General features: G+C 43.9%; 1 protein-coding gene across 2 annotated transcripts in view; it reads left to right on the top strand.

Moving 5' to 3' along the window:
- The window catches only part of LOC139392865 (ras-related protein Rap-1b), a 114,375-nt gene that overhangs the window by 95,203 nt on the left and 6,587 nt on the right, over positions 1–12,585 (top strand). For both annotated transcript variants that reach the window (XM_071141180.1, XM_071141179.1), the window contains exon 6: positions 5,433–5,576. In XM_071141180.1, coding sequence (XP_070997281.1) covers positions 5,433–5,576 — 144 coding nt within the window. The remainder of the gene's footprint in view (positions 1–5,432; positions 5,577–12,585) is intronic.

Genomic DNA, 12,585 nt, shown 5'->3' with positions numbered 1-12,585 from the left:
ACTAGAGGGTTACAGACCAACTCTCCATGTCTAGAGACTAGAGGGTTACAGACCAACTCTCCATGTCTAGAGACTAGAGGGTTACAGACCAACTCTCCATGTCTAGAGACTAGAGGGTTACAGACCAACTCTCCATGTCTAGAGACTAGAGGGAGGTTACAGACCACCCCTCCATGTCTAGAGACTAGAGGGTTACAGACCAACTCTCCATGTCTAGAGACTAGAGGGAGGTTACAGACCAACTCTCCATGTCTAGAGACTAGAGGGTTACAGACCAACTCTCCATGTCTAGAGACTAGAGGGAGGTTACAGACCACCCCTCCATGTCTAGAGACTAGAGGGTTACAGACCAACTCTCCATGTCTAGAGACTAGAGGGTTACAGACCACCCCTCCATGTCTAGAGACTAGAGGGTTACAGACCAACTCTCCATGTCTAGAGACTAGAGGGTTACAGACCAACTCTCCATGTCTAGAGACTAGAGGGTTACAGACCAACTCTCCATGTCTAGAGACACTCAGCTGTGTGTTTCATTTCATTCCTCTCTCTCACTAACTCAGCTGTGTGTTTCATTTCATTCCTCTCTCACTAACCCAGCTGTGTGTTTCATTTCATTCCTCTCTCTCTCACTAACTCAGCTGTGTGTTTCATTTCATTCCTCTCTCACTAACCCAGCTGTGTGTTTCATTTCATTCCTCTCTCACTAACCCAGCTGTGTGTTTCATTTCATTCCTCTCTCTCTCACTAACCCAGCTGTGTGTTTCATTTCATTCCTCTCTCTCTCATTAACTCAGCTGTGTGTTTCATTTCATTCCTCTCTCTCTCACTAACTCAGCTGTGTGTTTCATTTCATTCCTCTCTCTCTCACTAACTCAGCTGTGTGTTTCATTTCATTCCTCTCTCTCTCACTAACCCAGCTGTGTGTTTCATTTCATTCCTCTCTCTGTCACTAACTCAGCTGTGTGTTTCATTCCACTCCTCTCTCTGTCACTAACTCAGCTGTGTGTTTCATTTCATTCCTCTCTCTCTCACTAACTCAGCTGTGTGTTTCATTCCACTCCTCTCTCTGTCACTAACTCAGCTGTGCTTGTGGAAACAGTAATCTCCTATAGAGCGTATGAATTCAACAACATAACAACCCTTCATACCTATCAAAGTGTTTAATGTGACCTAGAATAATATAAAACTTCTCTCTCTCTCTCCCTCCCTATATTATCTCTCTCCCTATATTATCTCTCTCCCTATATTATCTCTCTCCCTATATTATCTCCCTCCCTATATTATCTCTCTCCCTATATTATCTCCCTCCCTATATTATCTCTCTCCCTATATTATCTCTCTCTCTATATTATCTCCCTCCCTAAATTATCTCTCTCCCCATATTATCTCTCTCCCTATATTATCTCTCTCCCTATATTATCTCTCTCCCTATATTATCTCCCTCCCTATATTATCTCCCTCCCTATATTATCTCTCTCTATATTATCTCCCTCTCTATATTATCTCTCTCTCTATATTATCTCCCTCCCTATATTATCTCCCTCCCTATATTATCTCTCTCTATATTATCTCCCTCTCTATATTATCTCTCTCTCTATATTATCTCCCTCCCTATATTATCTCCCTCCCTATATTATCTCTCTCCCTATATTATCTCTCTCCCTATATTATCTCCCTCTCTATATTATCTCCCTCCCTATATTATCTCCCTCCCTATATTATCTCCCTCCCTATATTATCTCCCTCTCTATATTATCTCCCTCCCTATATTATCTCCCTCTATATTATCTCCCTCTCTCTCTCCCTCCCTCCCTATATTATCTCCCTCCCTATATTATCTCTCTCCCTATATTATCTCTCTCCCTATATTATCTCCCTCCCTATATTATCTCCCTCCCTATATTATCTCTCTCTATATTATCTCCCTCTCTATATTATCTCTCTCTATATATTATCTCCCTCCCTATATTATCTCCCTCCCTATATTATCTCTCTCTATATTATCTCCCTCTCTATATTATCTCTCTCTCTATATTATCTCCCTCCCTATATTATCTCTCTCCCTATATTATCTCTCTCCCTATATTATCTCTCTCCCTATATTATCTCCCTCTCTATATTATCTCCCTCCCTATATTATCTCCCTCCCTATATTATCTCCCTCCCTATATTATCTCCCTCTCTATATTATCTCCCTCCCTATATTATCTCCCTCTATATTATCTCCCTCTCTCTCTCCCTCCCTCCCTATATTATCTCCCTCCCTATATTATCTCCCTCCCTATATTATCTCCCTCTCTATATTATCTCTCTCTATATTATCTCCCTCCCTATATTATCTCTCTCCCTATATTATCTCTCTCCCTATATTATCTCCCTCCCTATATTATCTCCCTCTCTATATTATCTCCCTCCCTATATTATCTCCCTCTATATTATCTCCCTCTCTCTCTCCCTCCCTCCCTATATTATCTCCCTCCCTATATTATCTCCCTCCCTATATTATCTCTCTCCCTATATTATCTCTCTCCCTATATTATCTCCCTCCCTATATTATCTCCCTCCCTATATTATCTCCCTCCCTATATTATCTCCCTCTCTATATTATCTCTCTCCCTATATTATCTCCCTCCCTATATTATCTCCCTCCCTATATTATCTCCCTCTCTATATTATCTCTCTCCCTATATTATCTCCCTCCCTATATTATCTCCCTCCCTATATTATCTCCCTCTCTATATTATCTCTCTCCCTATATTATCTCCCTCTCTATATTATCTCCCTCTCTATATTATCTCCATCCCTATATTATCTCCCTCTCTATATTATCTCCATCCCTATATTATCTCCCTCTCTATATTATCTCTCTCCCTATATTATCTCCCTCTCTATATTATCTCCATCCCTATATTATCTCTCCCTATATTATCTCCCTCTCTATATTATCTCCCTCCCTATATTATCTCCCTCTCTATATTATCTCCATCCCTATATTATCTCTCTCCCTATATTATCTCCCTCTCTATATTATCTCCCTCCCTATATTATCTCTCTCTCTATATTATCTCCCTCTCTATATTATCTCCCTCTATATTATCTCCCTCTATATTATCTCCCTCCCTATATTATCTCTCTCCCTATATTATCTCCCTCCCTATATTATCTCTCTCCCTATATTATCTCCCTCCCTATATTATCTCCCTCTCTATATTATCTCCCTCTCTATATTATCTCCCTCTCTATATTATCCCCCTCTCTATATTATCTCCCTCTCTATATTATCTCCCTCCCTATATTATCTCCCTCCCTATATTATCCCCCTCTCTATATTATCTCCCTCCCTATATTATCTCTCTCTCTATATTATCTCCCTCCCTATATTATCTCCCTCCCTATATTATCTCCCTCTATATTATCTCTCTCTATATTATCTCCCTCCCTATATTATCTCCCTCCCTATATTATCTCCCTCTATATTATCTCTCTCTATATTATCTCCCTCTCTATATTATCTCCCTCCCTATATTATCTCCCTCTATATTATCTCTCTATATATTATCTCCCTCCCTATATTATCTCCCTCCCTATATTATCTCCCTCTATATTATCTCCCTCTCTATATTATCTCCCTCCCTATATTATCTCCCTCTATATTATCTCCCTCCCTATATTATCTCCCTCTCTATATTATCTCTCTCCCTATATTATCTCCCTCCCTATATTATCTCCCTCTATATTATCTCTCTCTATATTATCTCCCTCCCTATATTATCTCCCTCCCTATATTATCTCCCTCCCTATATTATCTCTCTCTCTATATTATCTCCCTCTCTATATTATCTCCCTCTATATTATCTCCCTCTATATTATCTCCCTCCCTATATTATCTCTCTCCCTATATTATCTCCCTCCCTATATTATCTCTCTCCCTATATTATCTCCCTCTATATTATCTCCCTCCCTATATTATCTCTCTCCCTATATTATCTCCCTCCCTATATTATCTCTCTCCCTATATTATCTCCCTCCCTATATTATCTCCCTCTCTATATTATCTCCCTCTCTATATTATCTCCCTCTCTATATTATCTCCCTCTCTCTCTCCCTCCCTCCCTATATTATCTCCCTCCCTATATTATCTCCCTCCCTATATTATCTCTCTCCCTATATTATCTCTCTCCCTATATTATCTCCCTCCCTATATTATCTCCCTCCCTATATTATCTCCCTCCCTATATTATCTCCCTCTATATTATCTCTCTCTATATTATCTCCCTCCCTATATTATCTCCCTCCCTATATTATCTCCCTCTATATTATCTCTCTCTATATTATCTCCCTCTCTATATTATCTCCCTCCCTATATTATCTCCCTCTATATTATCTCTCTCTATATTATCTCCCTCCCTATATTATCTCCCTCCCTATATTATCTCCCTCTATATTATCTCCCTCTCTATATTATCTCCCTCCCTATATTATCTCCCTCTATATTATCTCCCTCCCTATATTATCTCCCTCTCTATATTATCTCTCTCCCTATATTATCTCCCTCCCTATATTATCTCCCTCCCTATATTATCTCCCTCCCTATATTATCTCCCTCCCTATATTATCTCCCTCTCTATATTATCTCTCTCCCTATATTATCTCCCTCCCTATATTATCTCCCTCCCTATATTATCTCTCTCCCTATATTATCTCCCTCTCTATATTATCTCCCTCCCTATATTATCTCCCTCTATATTATCTCTCTCTATATTATCCCCCTCTCTATATTATCTCCCTCCCTATATTATCTCTCTCCCTATATTATCTCCATCCCTATATTATCTCCCTCCCTATATTATCTCCCTCCCTATATTATCTCTCTCCCTATATTATCTCCCTCTCTATATTATCTCCCTCCCTATATTATCTCTCTCCCTATATTATCTCCATCCCTATATTATCTCCCTCTCTATATTATCTCCCTCTCTATATTATCTCCCTCTCTATTTCCTGTCTCCACTCTTTTTTACATTTCTCTCTCACGCTTTCTCTGCCTCGCCATCTCCCTGCCTCTCTCCGGTCTCTCCCTCTCTCCCCTGCTTCCACTCTTTATTTACTCCCCTCCTCTTCCCCCTCCCCTCCTCCTCCCCCTCCCCTCCTCCCTCCTCCTCCCCCCTCCTCCTTCCTCCTCCTCCTCCCATCCTCCCCCCTCCTCCCCTCCTCCCTCCTCCTCCCCTCCTCCTCCCCTCCTCCCCCCTCCTCTCCCCTCCTCCTCCCCCTCCCCTCCTCCCCCCTCCTCCTCCCCCTCCCCTCCTCCTCCCTCTTCCTCCCCATCACCCCTCCCTCCTCCTCTCCCCTCCCCCTCCTCCCCCCTCATCCTCCCCCTCCTCCGCCCCCCCCCCCCCCCTCCTCCCTCTTCCCCCCCCCCCCCCCCCCTCCAGGTTCCGATGATTTTGGTGGGTAATAAATGTGATCTGGAGGATGAGCGTGTTGTGGGGAAGGAACAGGGACAGAACCTGGCCAGACAGTGGAGCAGCTGTGCTTTCCTGGAGTCCTCCGCAAAGTCCAAGATCAACGTCAACGAGGTGAGAACAACACACACACCTCACACACCCTGCATCAGTACAACACACACCTCACACACCCTGCTTCAGTACAACACACACACACACCTCACACACCCTGCATCAGTACAACACACACACAAACCTCACACACCCTGCATCAGTACAACACACACACACCTCACACTCATATGAACAGAAACTGTAATCAACAGGTTCTGTACCTCCTATGGACAGAAACTGTAAACAACAGGTTCTGTACCTCCTATGGACAGAAACGTTCATCAACAGGTTCTGTACCTCCTATGGACAGAAACTGTAATCAACAGGTTCTGTACCTCCTATGGACAGAAACTGATGGGATTAGACTGGGTCGTTGCTGTCAGTAGCAGTGTGGGTATATTTTATATATTTAGTCGGAGGGTAATCATTAACTGTCCTTGGAGCTGAACCTTCCTCCTGGTCCCACTGTGTTCAGAACGGTCTCTGATGTCACCCTATCTCCTGAGTCACACAATGGTGCTGTGTGTGTGTGTGTGTGTGTGTGTGTGTGTGTGTGTGTGTGTGTGTGTGTGTGTGTGTGTGTGTGTGTGTGTGTGTGTGTGTGTGTGTGTGTGTGTGTGTGTATGTATGTGTATATATATGAGGGGACGCAGGCCCAGGGCTACCAGCCAGCGACGTCCCCTCATCTGGCCTGCGTCCCCTCATATATATATATACACACACATAAACAAATAACAGCCTCACCCTCTCTGTACACATAGAAATCACTTTCCAACGTCTAGTCAAACACACACACACGCCAGGCAGTCTACTTCAGTCAACAACCCTGTGTTTTGTTCCACCACAATACAGGGCATTCGGAAAGTTTTCAGACCCCTTTGACATTTTCCACATTTTGTTACGTTACAGCCTTATTCTAAAATGGATTCAATATATATTTTTCCCCTCAGCAATGTTGTAACTGTTGTAACGTGACTTTGATTAATGGGATGATGGTTATTTATCAATAACTAACTATGTTTAATGGTTACCCGATTTAAATGAATCATGTAACAATGAACTCATTAGGATTTGGGGCACCACGGAATATACTGAGATGAGATGACTCACTTCTAATAGAGATAACTCACTTCTAATAGAGATTACTCTATTCTAATAGAGATGACTCTATTCTAATAGAGATGACTCTATTCTAATAGAGATGACTCACTTCTAATAGAGATGACTCTATTCTAATAGAGATGACTCACTTCTAATAGAGACTGTAGGTCTTTGGTTGATCCACAACCTGTGTCATTGACAACAAGCTGGCTCCATTAGAGAGATGTCATTGTCAACAGGAAATGGGCTTAATGGGTAATATCAGCCTAAGAGATATCCTTGTCTCCTGGCATGATCGCACCCTCTCTCTGTCTCTCTCTCTCTCTCTGTCTCTCTCTCTCTCTCTGTCTCTCTCTCTCTCTCTGTCTCTCCCTCTCTCTCTCTCTCTCTGTCTCTCTCTCTCTCTCTCTGTCTCTCTCTCTCTGTCTCTCTCTGTCTCTCTCACTCTGTCTCGCTGTGTCTTTCTCTCTCTCTCTCTCTCTCTCTTTCTCTGTCTCTCTCACTCTCTGTCTCTCTCTCTCTCTGTGTCTTTCTCTCTCTCTCTCTCTCTCTGTGTCTCTCTCTCTCTCTCTCTCTCTCTCTCTCTCTCTCTCTCTCTCTCTCTCTCTCTCTCTGTGTCTTTCTCTCTGTGTCTTTCTCTCTGTGTCTTTCTCTCTCTCTCTCTCTCTCTCTCTCTCTCTCTCTCTCTCTCTCTCTCTCACACACCTGATTGATATTGGTTTAATCACTATAATTATGCAATTGGCTCGAGCTGTAACCATTGATTATGTCCAAGGGGTATGTTTTATGTCCAAAGAGTGCAGATTCAGGACAGGAGGCTGTCTGCTCCAAATGGATGTGGTGTGGTGTGTGTATATGAGTTATGTAACACTCTGGGTGTGTGACAACTACAACTACCCCCAGCTTTGTCTGTTACCCCCTAGTCAAACAGCGTTGTCTGTTGAAATAAAATAATTAGACCGTTCCTTCATTCTGACCAGTTTGTGATACTATAAATACACTATTGCCAAAGATACTTCACATAGTCTAAAATACTTCACATAGTCTAAGATACTTCACATAGTCTTAAAATACTTCACATAGTCTAAGATACTTCACATAGTCTTAAAATACTTCACATAGTCTAAAATACTTCACATAGTCTAAGATACTTCACATAGTCGAAAATACTTCACATAGTCTAAAATACCTCACATAGTCTAAGATACTTCACATAGTCTAAAATACTTCACATAGTCGAAAATACTTCACATAGTCTAAGATACTTCACATAGTCTTAAAATACTTCACATAGTCTAAGATACTTCACATAGTCTTAAAATACTTCACATAGTCTAAAATACTTCACATAGTCGAAAATACTTCACATAGTCTAAGATACTTCACATGGTCTAAAATACTTCACATAGTCTAAAATACTTCACATAGTCTAAGATACTTCACATAGTCTTAAAATACTTCACATAGTCTAAGATACTTCACATAGTCTAAGATACTTCACATAGTCTTAAAATACTTCACATAGTCTAAGATACTTCACATAGTCTAAGATACTTCACATAGTCTTAAAATACTTCACATAGTCTAAGATACTTCACATAGTCTTAAAATACTTCACATAGTCTAAGATACTTCACACAGTCTAAGGTACTTCACATAGTCTTAAAATACTTCACATAGTCTAAGATACTTCACATAGTCTAAGATACTTCACATAGTCTAAGGTACTTCACATAGTCTTAAAATACTTCACATAGTCTAAGATACTTCACATAGTCTAAGATACTTCACATAGTCTAAGATACTTCACATAGTCTAAGATACTTCACATAGTCTAAGATACTTCACATAGTCAAAGATACTTCACATAGTCTTAAAATACTTCACATAGTCTAAGATACTTCACATAGTCTAAGGTACTTCACATAGTCTAAGATACTTCACATAGTCTAAGATACTTCACATAGTCTAAGGTACTTCACATAGTCTAAGGTACTTCACATAGTCTAAGATACTTCACATGGTCTAAAATACTTCACATAGTCTAAAATACTTCACATAGTCGAAAATACTTCACATAGTCTAAGATACTTCACATAGTCTTAAAATACTTCACATAGTCTAAGATACTTCACATAGTCTAAGATACTTCACAACTTCACCTAGTCTAAGATACTTCACATAGTCTAAAATAGTTCACATAGTCTAAGATACTTCACATAGTCTTAAGATACTTCATTCTTGTCGAAGATACTTCATTCTTGTTTTAAATACTTCATTCTTGTCGAAGATACTTCAGTCTTGTTTTAAATACTTCAGTCTTGTCTAAGATACTTCAGTCTTGTTTTAAATACTTCATATTTGACTGCAACATTTTGAGAATATACAGTACCAGTCAAAAGTGTGGACACACCTACTCATTAAGGGGTTTTATTTTTACTATTTTCTACATTGTAGAATAATAGTAAAGACATCAAAACTATGAAATAACACACATGGAATCATGTAGTAACCAAAAAAGTGTTGCACACAAAAATATATATTTTATATCTTAGATTCTTCAAATAGCCACCCTTTTGTGTTGCACACAAAAAATATATATTTTATATCTTAGATTCTTCAAATAGCCACCCTTTGCCTTGATGACAGCTTTGCACACTCTTGGAATTCTCTCAACCAGCTTCATGAGTTAGTCACCTGGAATGCATTTCAATTAACAGGCCCTATTTGGTAAAATACCAAGTCCATATTATGGCAAGAACAGCTCAAATAAGCAAAGAGAAACGACAGTCCATCATTACTTCAAGACATGAAGGTCAGTCAATCTGGAAAATTTCAAGAACTTTGAAAGTCTCTTCAAGTGCAGTCGCAAAAACCATCAAGCGCTAGGATGAAACTGGCTCTCACGAGGACCAGCCACAGGAAAACAAGACCCCGATTTACCTCTGCTGCAGAGGATAAATTATATTTACCAGCCTCAGAAATTGCAGCCCCCCCAAAAAAATATTCACAGAGTTCAAGTAACAGACACATCTCAACATCAACTGTTCAGAGGAGACTTTTCGAATTTTTTTTTTTTTTTATTCATTTTATCTTTATTTAACGAGGCAAGTCAGTTAAGAACAAATTCTTATTTTCAATGACGGCCTGGGAACAGTGGGTTAACTGCCTGTTCAGGGGCAGAACGACAGATTTGTACCTTGTCAGCTCGGGGGTTTGAACTCGCAACCTTCCGGTTACTAGTCCAACGCTCTAACCACTAGGCTACCCTGTCGCCTCTACACTCTAACCACTAGGCTACCCTGCCGCCTCTACACTCTAACCACTAGGCTACCCTGCCGCCTCTACACTCTAACCACTAGGCTACCCTGCCACCCCTACACTCTAACCACTAGGCTACCCTGCCGCCTCTACACTCTAACCACTAGGCTACCCTGCCACCCCTACACTCTAACCACTAGGCTACCCTGCCGCCTCTACACTCTAACCACTAGGCTACCCTGCCACCCCTACACTCTAACCACTAGGCTACCTGCCGCCTCTACACTCTAACCACTAGGCTACCCTGCCACCCCTACACTCTAACCACTAGGCTACCCTGCCACCCCTACACTCTAACCACTAGGCTACCTGCCGCCTCTACACTCTAACCACTAGGCTACCCTGCCGCCTCTACACTCTAACCACTAGGCTACCCTGCCGCCTCTACACTCTAACCACTAGGCTACCCTGCCACCCCTACACTCTAACCACTAGGCTACCCTGCCGCCTCTACACTCTAACCACTAGGCTACCCTGCCACCCCTACACTCTAACCACTAGGCTACCCTGCCGCCTCTACACTCTAACCACTAGGCTACCCTGCCACCCCTACACTCTAACCACTAGGCTACCCTGCCGCCTCTACACTCTAACCACTAGGCTACCCTGCCACCCCTACACTCTAACCACTAGGCTACCCTGCCGCCTCTACACTCTAACCACTAGGCTACCCTGCCGCCTCTACACTCTAACCACTAGGCTACCCTGCCACCCCTACACTCTAACCACTAGGCTACCCTGCCGCCTCTACACTCTAACCACTAGGCTACCCTGCCGCCTCTACACTCTAACCACTAGGCTACCCTGCCGCCTCTACACTCTAACCACTAGGCTACCCTGCCACCCCTACACTCTAACCACTAGGCTACCCTGCCACCTCTACACTCTAACCACTAGGCTACCCTGCCGCCTCTACACTCTAACCACTAGGCTACCCTGCCGCCTCTACACTCTAACCACTAGGCTACCCTGCCGCCTCTACACTCTAACCACTAGGCTACCCTGCCGCCTCTACACTCTAACCACTAGGCTACCCTGCCGCCTCTACACTCTAACCACTAGGCTACCCTGCCGCCTCTACACTCTAACCACTAGGCTACCCTGCCGCCTCTACACTCTAACCACTAGGCTACCCTGCCGCCTCTACACTCTAACCACTAGGCTACCCTGCCGCCCCTCCACTCTAACCACTAGGCTACCCTGCCGCCTCTACACTCTAACCACTAGGCTACCCTGCCGCCTCTACACTCTAACCACTAGGCTACCCTGCCGCCCCTCCACTCTAACCACTAGGCTACCCTGCCGCCTCTACACTCTAACCACTAGGCTACCCTGCCGCCTCTACACTCTAACCACTAGGCTACCCTGCCGCCCCTCCACTCTAACCACTAGGCTACCCTGCCGCCTCTACACTCTAACCACTAGGCTACCCTGCCGCCTCTACACTCTAACCACTAGGCTACCCTGCCGCCTCTACACTCTAACCACTAGGCTACCCTGCCGCCTCTACACTCTAACCACTAGGCTACCCTGCCGCCTCTACACTCTAACCACTAGGCTACCCTGCCACCCCTACACTCTAACCACTAGGCTACCCTGCCGCCTCTACACTCTAACCACTAGGCTACCCTGCCACCCCTACACTCTAACCACTAGGCTACCCTGCCACCCCTACACTCTAACCACTAGGCTACCCTGCCACCCCTACACTCTAACCACTAGGCTACCCTGCCGCCTCTACACTCTAACCACTAGGCTACCCTGCCACCCCTACACTCTAACCACTAGGCTACCCTGCCGCCTCTACACTCTAACCACTAGGCTACCCTGCCGCCTCTACACTCTAACCACTAGGCTACCCTGCCGCCTCTACACTCTAACCACTAGGCTACCCTGCCGCCCCTCCACTCTAACCACTAGGCTACCCTGCCGCCTCTACACTCTAACCACTAGGCTACCCTGCCGCCCCTCCACTCTAACCACTAGGCTACCCTGCCGCCTCTACACTCTAACCACTAGGCTACCCTGCCACCCCTACACTCTAACCACTAGGCTACCCTGCCACCCCTACACTCTAACCACTAGGCTACCCTGCCGCCTCTACACTCTAACCACTAGGCTACCCTGCCACCCCTACACTCTAACCACTAGGCTACCCTGCCACCCCTACACTCTAACCACTAGGCTACCCTGCCACCCCTACACTCTAACCACTAGGCTACCCTGCCGCCTCTACACTCTAACCACTAGGCTACCCTGCCACCCCTACACTCTAACCACTAGGCTACCCTGCCGCCTCTACACTCTAACCACTAGGCTACCCTGCCGCCTCTACACTCTAACCACTAGGCTACCCTGCCGCCTCTACACTCTAACCACTAGGCTACCCTGCCGCCTCTACACTCTAACCACTAGGCTACCCTGCCGCCTCTACACTCTAACCACTAGGCTACCCTGCCGCCTCTACACTCTAACCACTAGGCTACCCTGCCGCCTCTACACTCTAACCACTAGGCTACCCTGCCACCCCTACACTCTAACCACTAGGCTACCCTGCCGCCTCTACACTCTAACCACTAGGCTACCCTGCCGCCTCTACACTCTA

Source organism: Oncorhynchus clarkii, chromosome 33 (genome assembly GCF_045791955.1).
Source record: "Oncorhynchus clarkii lewisi isolate Uvic-CL-2024 chromosome 33, UVic_Ocla_1.0, whole genome shotgun sequence".
Classification (NCBI taxonomy): domain Eukaryota; kingdom Metazoa; phylum Chordata; class Actinopteri; order Salmoniformes; family Salmonidae; genus Oncorhynchus; species Oncorhynchus clarkii.
The sequence above is the reverse complement of the archived record's forward strand: the minus strand, read 5'-3'. Positions and strand labels throughout refer to the sequence as shown.